Source organism: Pipistrellus kuhlii, unplaced genomic scaffold, assembly GCF_014108245.1.
Source record: "Pipistrellus kuhlii isolate mPipKuh1 unplaced genomic scaffold, mPipKuh1.p scaffold_m20_p_20, whole genome shotgun sequence".
Lineage (NCBI taxonomy): Eukaryota > Metazoa > Chordata > Mammalia > Chiroptera > Vespertilionidae > Pipistrellus > Pipistrellus kuhlii.
Genome location: NW_023425516.1, coordinates 20,517,580 through 20,531,472, shown reverse-complemented (window position 1 = coordinate 20,531,472; position 13,893 = coordinate 20,517,580). Strand labels below are relative to the sequence as shown.

General features: G+C 58.0%; 1 protein-coding gene and 3 gene segments (V, D, J or C); all 4 read right to left on the bottom strand.

Moving 5' to 3' along the window:
• Nucleotides 1-1,025: 1,025 nt before the first annotated feature.
• On the bottom strand, nt 1,026-1,666 carry LOC118725714. The segment is given in 2 exon segments: nt 1,026-1,443; nt 1,545-1,666. Coding segments are annotated over 2 exon segments (447 nt in total).
• A 223-nt stretch (nt 1,667-1,889) lies between these two features.
• On the bottom strand, nt 1,890-3,576 carry LOC118725713. The segment is given in 3 exon segments: nt 1,890-1,948; nt 3,022-3,441; nt 3,531-3,576. Coding segments are annotated over 3 exon segments (525 nt in total).
• Nucleotides 3,577-5,390: 1,814 nt separating this feature from the next.
• LOC118725712 lies at nt 5,391-8,046 on the bottom strand. The segment is given in 2 exon segments: nt 5,391-5,803; nt 7,969-8,046. Coding segments are annotated over 2 exon segments (459 nt in total).
• A 2,671-nt stretch (nt 8,047-10,717) lies between these two features.
• On the bottom strand, nt 10,718-11,649 carry LOC118725663 (immunoglobulin gamma-1 heavy chain-like). The gene is made up of 2 exons (XM_045585759.1): nt 11,529-11,649; nt 10,718-11,427 (listed from the first exon to the last, which is right to left on the bottom strand). Exons 1-2 carry the CDS (start codon nt 11,572-11,574, stop codon nt 10,733-10,735), a joined length of 741 nt encoding a protein of 246 aa, XP_045441715.1. The 5' UTR covers nt 11,575-11,649; the 3' UTR covers nt 10,718-10,732.
• Between the last annotated feature and the right edge of the window lie 2,244 nt (nt 11,650-13,893).

Here is a 13,893-nt window from a genome sequence, read left to right as displayed (position 1 = left end):
CACATCCTCACTGACTGGAATCCTCAGCAGGAACTTGACACTGTTCCCTGAAGCCCTCATGTGGGGACAGAGCTAAGAGCTGAGGAGCCTGAGGGAGAGAGGAGGGGAGGGAGGCAGCAGCAGAGGAGGTAGGAGGGCAGAGAGGGGTGACTGAGAGTCTGTGCTGGTGGGGACCCACCTTCAGTGGTTTGTTCAGAGAAGAAGGCTGTGTCCATGACCAGGGGGAACACGAACGTACATGTGACAGGTCAGGAGTCACTCAGGGTCAACACGTGACAAGAATGTGTGGGGAGCACGGCTGTCTGGGGGACCCTGTGTGGGTGCAGACACAGGGTGTGAGATGACAGGAAACACACGCTGGTCTCGGCCCCTGGCCCCGGCACAGGCTCCTGAGACCCTTGTCACTCCCTGGGGGTCAGGCGGGCCTGTGGCTGTTGAGGGGGCACTGGGCGGGCCCCTGGGTGAAGACTGGCCACGAGAGAGGATGAGAAGCTGGGGAGCCCCTCACCTGCGCCCCACTCCATTAAAGGGAGAGGGCTCAGATGCAGTTAGCAAATTCATAGAATGCAGGAAGGGAATTATGGGAACCATAAATGATATCAATGTAGTTGGGTGAATCCTGGGACCTCCTGCCTGTGATTGGTCCCTGACCTGTGGGCATCAGGGAGACTGGCCCTTTAACTGCGGTCTGACACCCTCTCTGGGCAGATGGGTGAGCACTGAGTGCTGTTGGGGGGCATCAGCTGGGGTCAGAGAACTGCTGTCGGGGAGCCACTCCCCACACATTGGGGCCCCGAAGGGCCTGGAGGGGAGAGCGGGGGGAGCAGCAGAGCACACACAGGAGGGAGGAGCTGAGACTGACCAGGAATGTTCCTTCTTAGAATCCCGGACACGGGGTGGAGGGCGGGGCTCCCTGACCTCCCGGTGCTCCTGGGAGGCCTGTGCTGCTGCTCCACCGAGTGCGACATCCCTCCTCCCGGGACACAGGTCCCTGCAGAGGAGCCACCGACAGAGGCCCCAGACGCTCCTCGCTGAAGGAGGCTCAGAGCCACCGCCTCGGGAGCAGGGTTTTTGTCTCACTTCCTCGTCCTCTGAGACACTGTGGGTAACGGTTGCTGTTCCCATCGCCCAGATCTGCATTGCAGTAATAGTCAGCCTCATCCTCAGGCTGCAGCCCCGAGATGGTCAGGAGCCCCTCATTGGCCGAGGCGTCTTTGGATCCAGAGAAGCGGCTGGGGACCCCAGAGCCCTGGTACTTATCTGAGTCTGACTTATATCTCAGGAAATACCGGGGACGGCTCCCTGGCTTCTGCTGGTACCAGCGGATATCGTAGTCACCAATATTGAAGCCGCTGCTCAGGGTGCAGGTGATTGTGACTGTGGCTCCCGGAGAGGCAGAGAGGGAGGGCGGCTGGGTCACAACAAGCTGCTGGGAGAGGGACCCTGCAGACACAGACACTTGTCAGTGAGGGACAGGGACCAGGGGCAGGTTCCCAGGAGACCGAGCAGGAAGGGAAGGAGCCTGGGCCCAGGCCTGGCCCTACCTGTGCAGTGAGAGAGGAGCGCCAGGAGCAGAGGAATCCAGGCCATGGTGCTCACAGCCCTGAGCCCACAGTGGGGCTGGGCTGCCCAGGCCTCCTTTTCTCCCCTGCCCTCTGCCAGAGGAGGGGCTGCCATGCAAATGTGTGTGCTAAACTCCATGCTGCAGCCTCCTGGCCAGGCCTTAGCCCATCCCTCAAAGAGCTACTGCGTCAGCATGCAAACTCCCCAGCAGCCACTGTCTCTGTGTACAGAACTGTAGGACGAGCCCTGAGGACCTGCCCGGAGCGGGAATTTGTCCCCAACTGGCCTGGAAGAAGGAGACTGGATGGAGCGAGACTGTTTCTGGGCTAAAGGGGGCTCGTGGGCCTGCGCTCACCTGTGCTGAGTTCTTTGGGTCCCACGCCATCTGGAATGTGAGCAGGGAGAGTGCAGGACCTGGTCATGTTTTTCTTCATCTTTCAATCCCGTGTGTGATTGAAAGACTCCCTCAGGGAGGGAGCCAGCGAAGGGGGTCTCTCATACTGTCAGGTGCTGTGTGTAAAGGTCACACACGGACTGCACACCTGGTCTGGCCACAAGCTGTGCTCCACGCTAGGGGTTGAGGGCATTCCATTTAGTTGGGTCCGGGTTGTCTGACAGAGATGCCAGCTCTCATGCCCTTGGTCCAGCTCAATGGCATGAACAGGAGTCAAAGCCAAAGGCCTCCTAGTGGCTGAGCACATTTCCTCTGAGCTTGGTGGTTCTCAGACTCGGTGGCTCCCCTGCCCCGGGGGGTCCTGGGAAATGTGTGGGGGTGCTTATTGGCCATGACTTAGCGAAGAGGGGCCACTGGCTCGTGAGGGGTGGAGTCCGAAGGATGCTTCTAGACGTCCAACATGCACAGGACGGCTTCTGCTGCAAGGGTGTGGGCTCAGCGACCCTGTTCAGAACTAACTCGCCTCCGGGAAGTGAGGAGACTGTCCATGAAGATATGGGTGGAAATGTTCATGTTTTGGACATACCATCTAATAAAAGAGTAATGTGCAAATTGACCGTCACTCCAACACACAAGATGGCTGCCCCCAGGTGGGCAAAAGATGGCCGCCACCAGACGGCCAGCAGGGGAGGCAGTTGGGAGGGACCAGACTTGCAAGGGATGGCAGTTGGGGGTGACCAAGCCTGCAGGGTAGGGCAGTTAGGGGTGACCAGGCAAGCAGAGGACAGAAGTTGGTGGCGACCAGGCTTTCAGAGAAGGGCAGTTGTCAGGTCTCAGGTTTGTAGGGGAGGGATCAATCAAGGTGGCAGGGGAGTGGTTAGGGGGGATCAGGCTAGCAGGCACATCCTACAGAACTTGGGCCTAAAGGGCCAGTTGGACATCCATCCAGGTGTCCCAGATTAGAGAGGGAGCAGGATGGGCTGAGGCACACACAGCTCTTGCACGAATTTCATACACCAGGATTCTACTAGAATATAGAAGCTCAGCAAGATACTCTATGGCACTAAAGCAGAGGCAGGAAAGTGCCCTCTTCTGGTGGGTGGTAGGAGTGCAGCCCAGGACAGCGAGGCTCTGGGGAGTTTTTGTCTCACTTCTCCATAGACCTGAATCACTGTGCTTATAGCTGTCATAACCAGACTGACAGTAGTAGTCGGCCTCGTCCTCGGGCTGCAGCCCTGAGATGGTCAGGTGGGCAGTGTTGGAGGAGCTGTCGATGGAGCCAGAGAACCGGCCTGGGACCCCCGAGGGTCTTTTGTCATATTCATAGATCAGCAGGGTGGGGACACTGCCCGGGCGCTGCTGGTACCAGTACACATAGTTGCTTCCAATGCTGCCGCTGCTACGGGTGCAGGAGATGACGGCCTTCTGTCCCGGAGACCCCGACACGGAGGGGGGCTGAGTAAACACAACATCTGCCCAGGACCCTGCAAGGAGGGGGGACACAGGCATCAGAGGGGCCAGCACAGACCCGGGCCCAGGGAGGGAGGCCAGGGCATGCTCCCAGGGGACACACCTGTGCAGTGAGCCAGGAGGGCGAGGAGAAGTGGAGCCTGCTCCATGGTGGACGCGCCCCACACTCTGCTTCCTGAGCCCACAGCCAGGCCTGAGCCCGCACCTTCTTATAGGCCTGAACCCAAGGGGGAGGCCCATGCAAATACCCCCACAACCTTCTGTCTGCAGCTGCTGAGGCTCCTCCTTCACACATGGCCTTGGTTCCACCAGAGAAGAGCCTGGAGATGGGACCTCATTGCACAAAAGACCTGCCTGAGGCTGGGGGAGGGACAGGGAGGGGCAAAGCTGAACAATAGGGAGCAGCCAGCAGGGGCTACCACCACAGCGCCCCCTGTGGGACACAGGGTGCATGTCAGTCAGCCCTTGGGTAGGGAAAGGTGAGCCTGAGGAGGAGAGGGGTGCAGGCCAGGCACCCACCAGGGGCCAAGGGTGGCCTGGGGCAGCCCTGCCCCCAACCCCCTGGCAGCCGTGCCCACTAACGGGCTGGACTCGGAGGTCTGGCCCCACTTCCTTCTGGCTGCACCTCTCCCTGCGCAGGGATCGGGGGCCTGGGCTCCGTCTGTGGGTGGAGGGGGCACACAGCTGTCCCCTGTCCCCTGGGAGCCGCCTGGGAGGGGCAGCGGCTGGGCCAGCGCCTGTGGGAAGGCGGGAGCAGGCGCTTGTGCTCAGGAGGCTCTGGGCCAGCACCTCCCTCTGTGAGCACAGAGCCCAGTCCCCACTCGGTGGTGCCCTCACTGTCCCCACTGGATCCTCCCTCAGCCCTGCATGGCCCCCGGCTCCTCCTCCCCGGCCCCCGCCCGGCTCTGGCCTTCTCCATGGCTGTGACGTTGTCCTCTGACCGGGCCGCGGGCTGATACAGGGATTGACACCCGGTGTGGCCGGTGCTGGGCCACCGCCAATGGGACCCAGACCGGAGTGTGTGGGGGTGTGGATGCTCCCTGAGGACATTCTCCCACGGGTTGTTAGGGAGCGTGGAAGGGAGAGGGAGAGACAGACAGAAACTTCGATGGGAGAGAAATGTTCCAACTGGTTGCCTCTTGCACTTGTCCCAACCAGGACATGATCCGGCTCAAGGAGGGGCCTACAATGGAGATACATGACCTTGATGGGAATCGAAACCAGGACCCTTCAGTATGCAGGGTCTGTCCACTTAGCCAAACCAGCTAGGGACTAAAGTGACTAATATTAATACATTTAATGTGGAGTGGACACTGACACCCGGTAGGGGAATATTCAATCCATGTAGAAGAAGCAATGGAACGATGCTGAGAAGTGAGCTGTGGCCTGAGAAACCCTCCATTCAGGAGGGACGGGGAGTGAAAAGAGCAGGTTAATCGAGGCAGCGTTACCTCTGCTTTCTTTTCTTTTCTTTTTTTGTTTTTATATTAAATATTTCTTAATTTTTCAATTACAGCAGGAACTTGTCACTGTTCCCTGAAGCCCTCCCTTGGGAGTGAAGCCGAGAGTTGAGGAGCCCAAGGGAGGGAGAGAGGAGCAGAGGAAGGCAGCAACAGAGGAAGGAGGAGGGCAGGGAGGGGTGACTGAGAGTCGTTGCTGGTTGGGACCCACCTTCTGTGGTTGGTTCAGAGAAGGAGGAGGCTGTGCCCATGACCAGAGGGAACACGAACATGTCACATGTGACGGTTCTGGAGTCACACAGGGAACACACGTGACAGGAATGTGTGGGGAGCATGGCTTTCTGGGGGACCCTGTGTGGGTGCAGACACATTGTGTGAGATGACAGGAAACACATGCTGGACTGAGCCCCTGGCCCCGGCACAGGCTCCTGACACCCTTGTCACTCCCTGGGGGGCAGGCGGGCCTGTAGCTGATGAGGGGGCTCTGGGTGTGCTCCCTTTGATTAACACCCAATGCAGACAGTCATCACCTCTGGGCCAGGGGTTTTGGTCTCCCTTCCTCGTCCTCTGAGACACTGTGGGTAACGGTAGCTGCTCCCTCTGCCAACAGGTGTAAAGCAGTAATAGTCAGCCTCATCCTCAGGCTGCAGCCCCGAGATGGTCAGGAGCCCCGCATTGGCCGAGGCATCTTTGGATCCAGAGAAGCGGCTGGGGACCCCGGAGCCCTGGTGCTTAATGGAGTCTGTGTGGTAGTTCAGGAGATACCGGGGAGGGCTCCCTGGCTTCTGCTGGTACCAGTATATCCTGTAGCTGCCAACACTGAAGCCACTGCTCAGGGTGCAGGTGAGTCTGGCTTGGGCTCCCGGAGATGCAGAGAGGGAGGGCGGCTGGGTCAGCACAGGCTGGGAGAGGGACCCTGCAGACACAGACACTTGTCAGTGAGGGGCAGGGACCAGGGGCAGGTTCCCAGGAGACCGAGCAGGAAGGGAAGGAGCCTGGGCCCAGGCCTGGCCCTACCTGTGCAGTGAGAGAGGAGCGCCAGGAGCAGAGGAGTCCAGGCCATGGTGCTCACAGCCCTGAGCCCACAGTGGGGCTGGGCTGCCCAGGCCTCCTTTTCTCCCCTGCCCTCTGCCAGAGGAGGGGCTGCCATGCAAATGGGGGTCCCTCCAGGCACTGCCCAGCCCCTCCCTGGGCCCTGGGGCTGCTGCTCAGCTCACACCACAGACTGAGGGGCAGGGAGGTGGGCTCAGTCCTTGGGGGGCCCTGGGAGGAAGCACCTGCTGAGACACCACATCACTGAGCACAGGGCCCAGCCTCAGGCTCCTATTAGTTAAGGTCCTTAATGTGTAGCTGCCTTAGACCACAGGGCGGTCCCACAGCGCCCCCTGCTGGTGGCAGCACACACCTGCCCTTGGCCCAAAGCTCTGAGAGCCCAGCTGGACCTGCAGCTCAGAGGGGACTGTCTGTGGCCACACACCCTGCCCGGGTCCCAGGTGCTGTGCCCTGATGCCTGGAGCGCTCCCTGCAGCCTCCCTCCCAGGAGGAGGCCCGCCTGTGGGAGGCGCCATCAGGTCCACCAAGGACACATGGATGTGGTTTCCCCTCCAGTGAAGATGGTGCACAAGTGAGAGCACAGGGACCCTCCTGTCCCACGTCACAGCCCAGGGACCCCTCCCTCTGGTGACCGGGACTCAGAGGGCTGCTCAGGGCGTTTCCCGGGAACACACTCAGGACCAAGGTCCAAGGAGGACATCTCTCCAGACCTTCCACGCCATGAGGTGCACGTGCAGGCTCACAGAGATCTGATGGGACGGACCCATAAGCATCATGGCGTTTGCAGGCCTCCTGTGGGCCAGTGGGAGGAGCCACAGCTCATTCATGCAGGAATTGACTTTTGTCACGTGTGTGGTGATCTGCATAGCTGTGTCCTGTGTTTCTTGTTGGGATTTTCTCAGGTGCTGACATTGGTTTATATTTTACTTAAAACTTTACCTCCTGTGCTTTCTGACTCGTTGTCCTATTTTAGTGAAAAGTGGGAGAATTTGCTTTGTGTAGACACCCTTTCTGTCTGGGCAGGTGAACTCAAAAACTATTACATCCTCACTGAATGGAAACCACAGCGGGAACTTGTCACTTTTCTCTAAATCCTCATGAAGGATGAACTATGACCTAAGACCTGAGGATGCCAAGGGTGAGAGGAGGGGAGGGAGGCAGCAGCAGAGGAGGGAGGAGGGCAGGGAGGGGGGACTGAGAGTCTGTGCTGGTTGGTACCGAGCTTCAGTGGTTTGTTCAGAGAAGGAGGAGGCTGTGTCCATGACCAGGGGGAACACGAACATGTCACATGTGACGGGTCAGGAGTCACACAGGGTCACACACGTGACAGGAATGTGTGGGGAGCATGGCTGTCTGGGGGACCATGTGTGGCTGCAGACACAGGGTGTGAGATGACAGGAAACACTTGATGTTCTCAGCCCCTCACTCCGGCACAGGCTCCTGAGACCCTTGTCACTCCGGGTAACAGGCAGGCCTGTGGATGATGAGGGGGCCCTGGGTGGACATCATTTGATTGACAGCCAAGGGCAGACAGTCATCACCTCTGGGCCAGGGGTTTTGGTCTCACTTCCTCGTCCTCTGAGACACTGTGGGAAACCGAAGCTGCTGCCACTGCCATGAGCTGTAGCACAGTAATAGTCAGCCTCGTCCTCAGGCTGCAGCCCCGAGATGGTCAGGAGCCCTGCGTTGGCCGAGGCGTCTTTGGATCCAGAGAAGCGACTGGGGACCCCGGAACCCTGGTGCTTACTGGAGTCAGAATAGTAGTACAGGAGATACCGGGGAGGGCTCCCTGGCTTCTGCTGGAACCAGTTTATCCAGTAATCACCAACACTGAAGCCACTGTTCAGGGTGCAGGTGAGTGTGACTGTGGCTCCCAGAGAGGCAGAGAGGGAGGGCGGCTGGGTCAGCACAGGCTGGGAGAGGGACCCTGCAGACACAGACACTTGTCAGTGAGGGGCAGGGACCAGGGGCAGGTTCCCAGGAGACCGAGCAGGAAGGGAAGGAGCCTGGGCCCAGGCCTGGCCCTACCTGTGCAGTGAGAGAGGAGCGCCAGGAGCAGAGGAGTCCAGGCCATGGTGCTCACAGCCCTGAGCCCACAGTGGGGCTGGGCTGCCCAGGCCTCCTTTTCTCCCCTGCCCTCTGCCAGAGGAGGGGCTGCCATGCAAATGGGGGTCCCTCCAGGGACTGCCCAGCCCCTCCCTGGGCCCTGGGGCTGCAGCTCAGCTCACACCCCAGACTGTGGGGCATGGAGATGGGCTCAGCCCTTGGGGGGCCCTGGGAGGAAGCACCTGCTGAGACACCACATCACTGAGCACAGGGCCCAGCCTCAGGCCTAGGCTGCTATGAGTTAAGGTCCTTAATGTGCAGCTGCATTGGGACCACAGGGCGATCACACAGCGCCCCCTTCTGGTGGCAGCACACACCTGCCCTTGGCCCAAAGCCCTGAGAGCCCAGCTGGACTTGTAGCTTAGAGGGGACTGTCTGTGGCCACACACCCTGCCCGGGTCCCAGGTCCTGTGCCTGATGCCTGGAGCGATCCCTGCAGCCTCCCTCCCAGGAGGAGTCCCGCCTGTGGGAGGCGCCTTCAGGTCCACCAAGTACAGATGGATGTGGTTTCCCCTCCAGTGAAGATGGTGCACCAGTGAGAGCACAGGGACCCTCCTGTCCCACGTCACAGCCCAGGGACCCCTCCCTCTGGTGACCGGGACTCAGAGGGCTGCTCAGGGCGTTTCCCGGGAACACACTCAGGACCAAGGTCCAAGGAGGACGTCTCTCCAGACCTTCCACGCCTTGTGGTGCGCGTTCAGGATCACAGAGATCTGATGGGACGGACCCATAAGCATCATGGCGTTTGCAGGCCTCCCGTGGGCCAGTGGGAGGAGCCACAACTCATTCATGCAGGAATTGACTTTTATCACGTGTGTGGTGATCTTCATAGCTGTGTCATTGTGTTGTTGGGATAGTCTCAGGTGTGCTATAATTTTGTTGTTGTTGTTGTTTATAGATATAAAAAGGTAATATGCTAATTAGCCGGACACCTTAACAGACAAGTACAGTAACAAGGAGGCTTCATGGGCTGTGAGGTGAAGAGTGGACTCAGACTGGGGCCTGGTAATGCTCCAGCCACGGCGCACCAGCTGTCCCCCCTCTGCCCATGAGCTCAAGAGGAAACACCTGTTTTCACCGCTCATTGGCTCAGCTCCCGGTACTCCTCTCACAGGGCTCTTGGTAACTTGGGTGGGAAGAATCCAAGAAGGTGATCTAAGCTTAATCCCCTTCACTCCTGGAGGAACAAACAAAGGACAGCTGCTGCTGGAGGGGCCAAGAAATGTCACATCCTGCCCTAGCCGGTTTGGCTCAATGGATAGAGCCTCAGCCTGCCGACCACAGGACCTGGTTTGATTCTGATCAAGGGCATGTACCTACGTTGCAGGCTCCTCCGTGGCCGGGGCCCCAGGTCAGGGCTCCTGCAGGAGGCACCAATCGAACTGCCTCTCTGACATTGATGTTTCCCTCTGTCTTTCCCTCTCTCTTCCATGCTCTCTGAAAACCAATGGAAACGTATCCGCAGATAAGGATAATTAAAAACAATAAAGAACGGGCATATCCTATAAAAGAGAATTGTTGAAAAGGCCAGAAGAAAGTGGTCTTTTCACCACGGTGAAGGGACTGGAGTCCGTGTGAATGGAAACACCTCGGCAGCTGTGGCCGCTGCAGTGAGGTGATGGGGGTGACGCCTACCGACCGGTCACCACACACAGCGGGGGACGAGCCTGGGCCGGGGCTCATTGCCCACAGGAAGCAGGGCAAACGGTCAGGAGGTCATCCCTGAGAGCTCCTGGATTGGAGAGGGTGCAGGCTAGGCTCAGGGGAACACCCCTCCCCATGCAGAATTTCATGCACCAGGCCTCTAGGATTTTAAATAAACTTTACTGCCTGTACATTCTGACTCATTATCCTATTTTGTGACAAATGTGAGATTGTGCTGTGTGTGCACACTCCGGGAACGTCTGGGCATTGAACGCAGAAACCCTCACATCCTCACTGAATGAAAACCACAGAAGGAACTTGTCACTGTTCCCAGAAGCCCTCCTGTGGAGATGGGGCTAAGAGCTGAGGAGCCTGAGGGAGAGAGGAGGGGAGGGAGGCAGCAGCAGAGGAGGTAGGAGGGCAGAGAGGGGTGACTGAGAGTCTGTGCTGGTGGGGACCCACCTTCAGTGGTTTGTTCAGAGAAGAAGGCTGTGTCCATGACCAGGGGGAACACGAACGTACATGTGACAGGTCAGGAGTCACTCAGGGTCAACACGTGACAAGAATGTGTGGGGAGCATGGCTGTCTGGGGGACCCTGTGTGGGTGCAGACACAGGGTGTGAGATGACAGGAAACACACGCTGGTCTCGGCCCCTGGCCCCGGCACAGGCTCCTGAGACCCTTGTCACTCCCTGGGGGGCGGGCGGGCCTGTGGCTGTTGAGGGGGCGCTGGGCGGGCTCCTGGGTGAGGACGGGCCACGGGAGAGGCCAGGAGGATGAGAAGCTGGGGAGCCCCTCACCTGCGCCCCATTCCATTAAAGGGAGAGGGCTCAGGTGCAGTTAGCAAATTCATAGAATGCAGGAAGGGAATTATGGGAACCATAAATGATATCAATGTATTTGTGTGAATCCTGGGACCTCCTGCCTGTGATTGGCACCTGACCTGCGGGCATCAGGGGGACTGGCCCTTTAACTGTGGGTCTGACACCCTCTCTGGGCAGAGGGGTGAGCACTGAGTGCTGTTGGGGGGCATCAGCTGGGGTCAGAGAACTGCTGTCGGGGAGCCACTCCCCACACATTGGGGCCCAGAAGGGCCCGGAGGGGAGAGCGGGGGGAGCAGCAGAGCACACACAGGAGGGAGGAGCTGAGACTGACCAGGAATGTTCCTTCTTAGAATCCCCGACACGGGGTGGAGGGCGGGGCTCCCTGACCTCCCGGTGCTCCTGGGAGGCCTGTGCTGCTGCTCCACCGAGTGTGACCTCCCTCCTCCCGGGACACAGGTCCCTGCAGAGGAGCCACCGACAGAGGCCCCAGACGCTCCTCGCTGAAGGAGGCTCAGAGCCACCGCCTCGGGGCCAGGGGTTTTTGTCTCACTTCCTCGTTCTCTGAGACACTGTGGGTAATAGTAGCTGCTCGAACCGCCAATATCTACATTGCAGTAATAGTCAGCCTCGTCCTCAGGCTGCAGCCCCGAGATGGTCAGGAGCCCCGCATTGGCCGAGGCGTCTTTGGATCCAGAGAAGCGGCTGGGGACCCCGGAGCCCTGGTGCTTATCTGAGTCTGATTTATATGCCAGGAGATACCGGGGAGGGCTCCCTGGCTTCTGCTGGTACCAGCGAATATGGTAACCGCCAACATTGAAGCCACTACTCAGGGTGCAGGTAATTGTGATTGTGGATCCCAGAGAGGCAGAGAGGGAGGGCGGCTGGGTCAGCACAAGCTGCTGGGAGAGGGACCCTGCAGACACAGACACTTGTCAGTGAGGGGCAGGGACCAGGGGCAGGTGCCCAGGAGACCGAGCAGGAAGGGAAGGAGCCTGGGCCCAGGCCTGGCCCTACCTGTGCAGTGAGAGAGGAGCGCCAGAAGCAGAGGAGTCCAGGCCATGGTGCTCACAGCCCTGATCCCACAGTGGGGCTGGGCTGCCCAGGCCTCCTTTTCTCCCCCGCCCTCTGCCAGAGGAGGGGCTGCCATGCAAATGGGGGTCCCTCCAGGGACTGCCCAGCCCTTCTCTTGGCCCTGGGGCTGCAGCTCAGGTCACACCCCAGACTGAGGGGCATGGAGGTGGGCTCAGCCCTTGGAGTGCCCTGGGAGGAAGCACCTGCTGAGACCACACAGAGTTCCCCACTCAGCTGACTTCTTCTCGCCACTGAAGTCACAGCTGCTGAATCCCCATCAGTGAGCTTAGGGCCCAGTGCCAGGCCCAGTCTCTTGTGAGTGAATGGTCCTCATGAGCAGCTGATGGGCAGCCCACAGCGCCTCCTGCTGGTCACAGGACAAACAGCTCCTCCTGGTCCGAAGCCTGTGAGCCCTGCTGGAGCCTTCAGCTCCCAGGTCATTATCTCTGTTCACACAGCCCTGGTTTGATTCCCAGGTGCTTGGATTTTAATTCATTGTCCATGTGTACTTCTTCTTATCCCTGAACTCCATTTCCTAATAGTATCTTCTGAGTGTTTATGTCTTTATTTGTGAATAGTGTCTTGTGTTATTGGCCCGTTTTTGTATCAGGAGTGGTAAGCACCAGCTCTTGATCAATAAATTTAGGAAGAAAAAAAATTAATTTAGAAAGAAACTATATTGTAATGAAGTTCATTGTTCCCATCCACAATTTAGGAGTACCTGCTTATTTATTGGAGCTTCCTTTCATTTCCCAGACAACCTCTTATAGCTTTCCATGTTCCACACTTTAAGTTTCTCTCAGACACACCCTTTAGCCTTTCTCAGTTGCAGGAGTATAAGTGGCGTTGCTTTGCTTTTCAAACACTGCCATCACCTCCTTCTGGATGGTTCTCTGGCTGTGCAGGAGCTGTTTAGTTTGCTATCCTCCCAGTCATATATTTTTCCTTCGCTTCCCCTACCTTGGGGTCAAATTCATAAGACCTTCCTTAAGACGGCAACCCACGAGCTGAGCATCTATGCTGTGTCCGTGTAACTTATGGCTCCGGGGCTGTATTTTGGGTGTTTCTGAGATCGTTTTTGAACATGAGGACAGGCAGAATCTGGTGCCATTCTTGGGCGTGTGCTTTCCCATTGTCCCAGCACCGCTGATGGAAGACACTTTCTTTTCTCCGTGGAACGTGCTTTGCTCCTTTGCCAACCAGCGTTTGCCCATGAGCATGTGGGTTTATTACTCTGGGCTCTCGGTTCTGTTCCATTGGTTGGTGTATCTGTTACTTTCCTTTTATTTTTTTGAAATACTTTGCTGTTTTGATTATCGTTGCTCTGTAGTGTCATTTGAAGTCAGTGTGTTTTGTAAAAGATTCCTTGGGCTTTGTTTTTGTGATTGTTTGTTTTTGTTTTTGTTTTTGTTTTCGTTTTTGTTTTGCAATCCCGATTGCATTGGCTATTTGGGGTCCTGTGATGGGAGGCGGCTGAGACCAGCCTGGTCTGGGACTCCCTAAGGTCCACCAGGGGCATCTGGCAGAGGAGCCCAGAGGAGGAACAGGTGGCTGGGTTTCCTGCTGAGAGAGTGCCCAGCAGACTCTCTCCAGAGCTGTCTTGAAGCGCCCTCTGCTGCCCCAGGCGGGGATTCCTCCAGGTGAGAGAGGAGAGCCAGGAGTCAAGAGGGCAATCAGCCTTCCTCACACCCTGTGCACAGTGACCCACCCCAACCCCAGCAGGGGCACCAATCACCGCCTCAGCTCCATGCTGCAGCCTCCTGGCCAGGCCTTAGCCCATCCCTCAAAGAGCTACTCCGTCAGCATGCAAACTCCCCAGCAGCCACTGTCTCTGTGTACAGAACTATGGGACGAGCCCTGAGGACCTGCCCGGAGCGAGAATTTGTCCCCAACTGGCCTGGAAGAAGGAGACTGGATGGAGCGAGACCATTTCCAGGTTAAAGGGGGCATGTGGGCCTGGGCTCACCTGTGCTGAGTTCTTTGGGTCTCACGCCATCTGGAATGTGAGCAGGGAGAGTGCAGGACCTGGTCATGTTTTTCTTCATCTTTCAATCCCGTGCGTGATTGAAAAACTCCCTCAGGGAGGGAATCAATGAAGGGGGGTCTCTTATACTGTCAGGTGCTGTGTGTAAAGGTCACACACGAACTGCACACCTGGTCTGGCCACAAGCTGTGCTCCACGCTCAGGGTTGAGGAGATTCCATGTAGTTGGGTCCGGGTTGTCTGACCTCGCGTGAGTTGGATGCGGTTTTTTGTCTGACAGATGGAAGGGCAGCAGCACAGAGATGCCAGCTCTCATGCCCTTGGT

Excerpts from the sequence above, each read along its gene's own strand:
- LOC118725663 (XM_045585759.1), bottom strand. The coding sequence starts at position 11,574 with ATGGCCTGGACTCCTCTGCTTCTGGCGCTCCTCTCTCACTGCACAG. Across the intron at positions 11,428-11,528 it reads GCTCCTCTCTCACTGCACAG|GGTCCCTCTCCCAGCAGCTT; the intron begins GTAGGGCCAGGC and ends CTGTGTCTGCAG.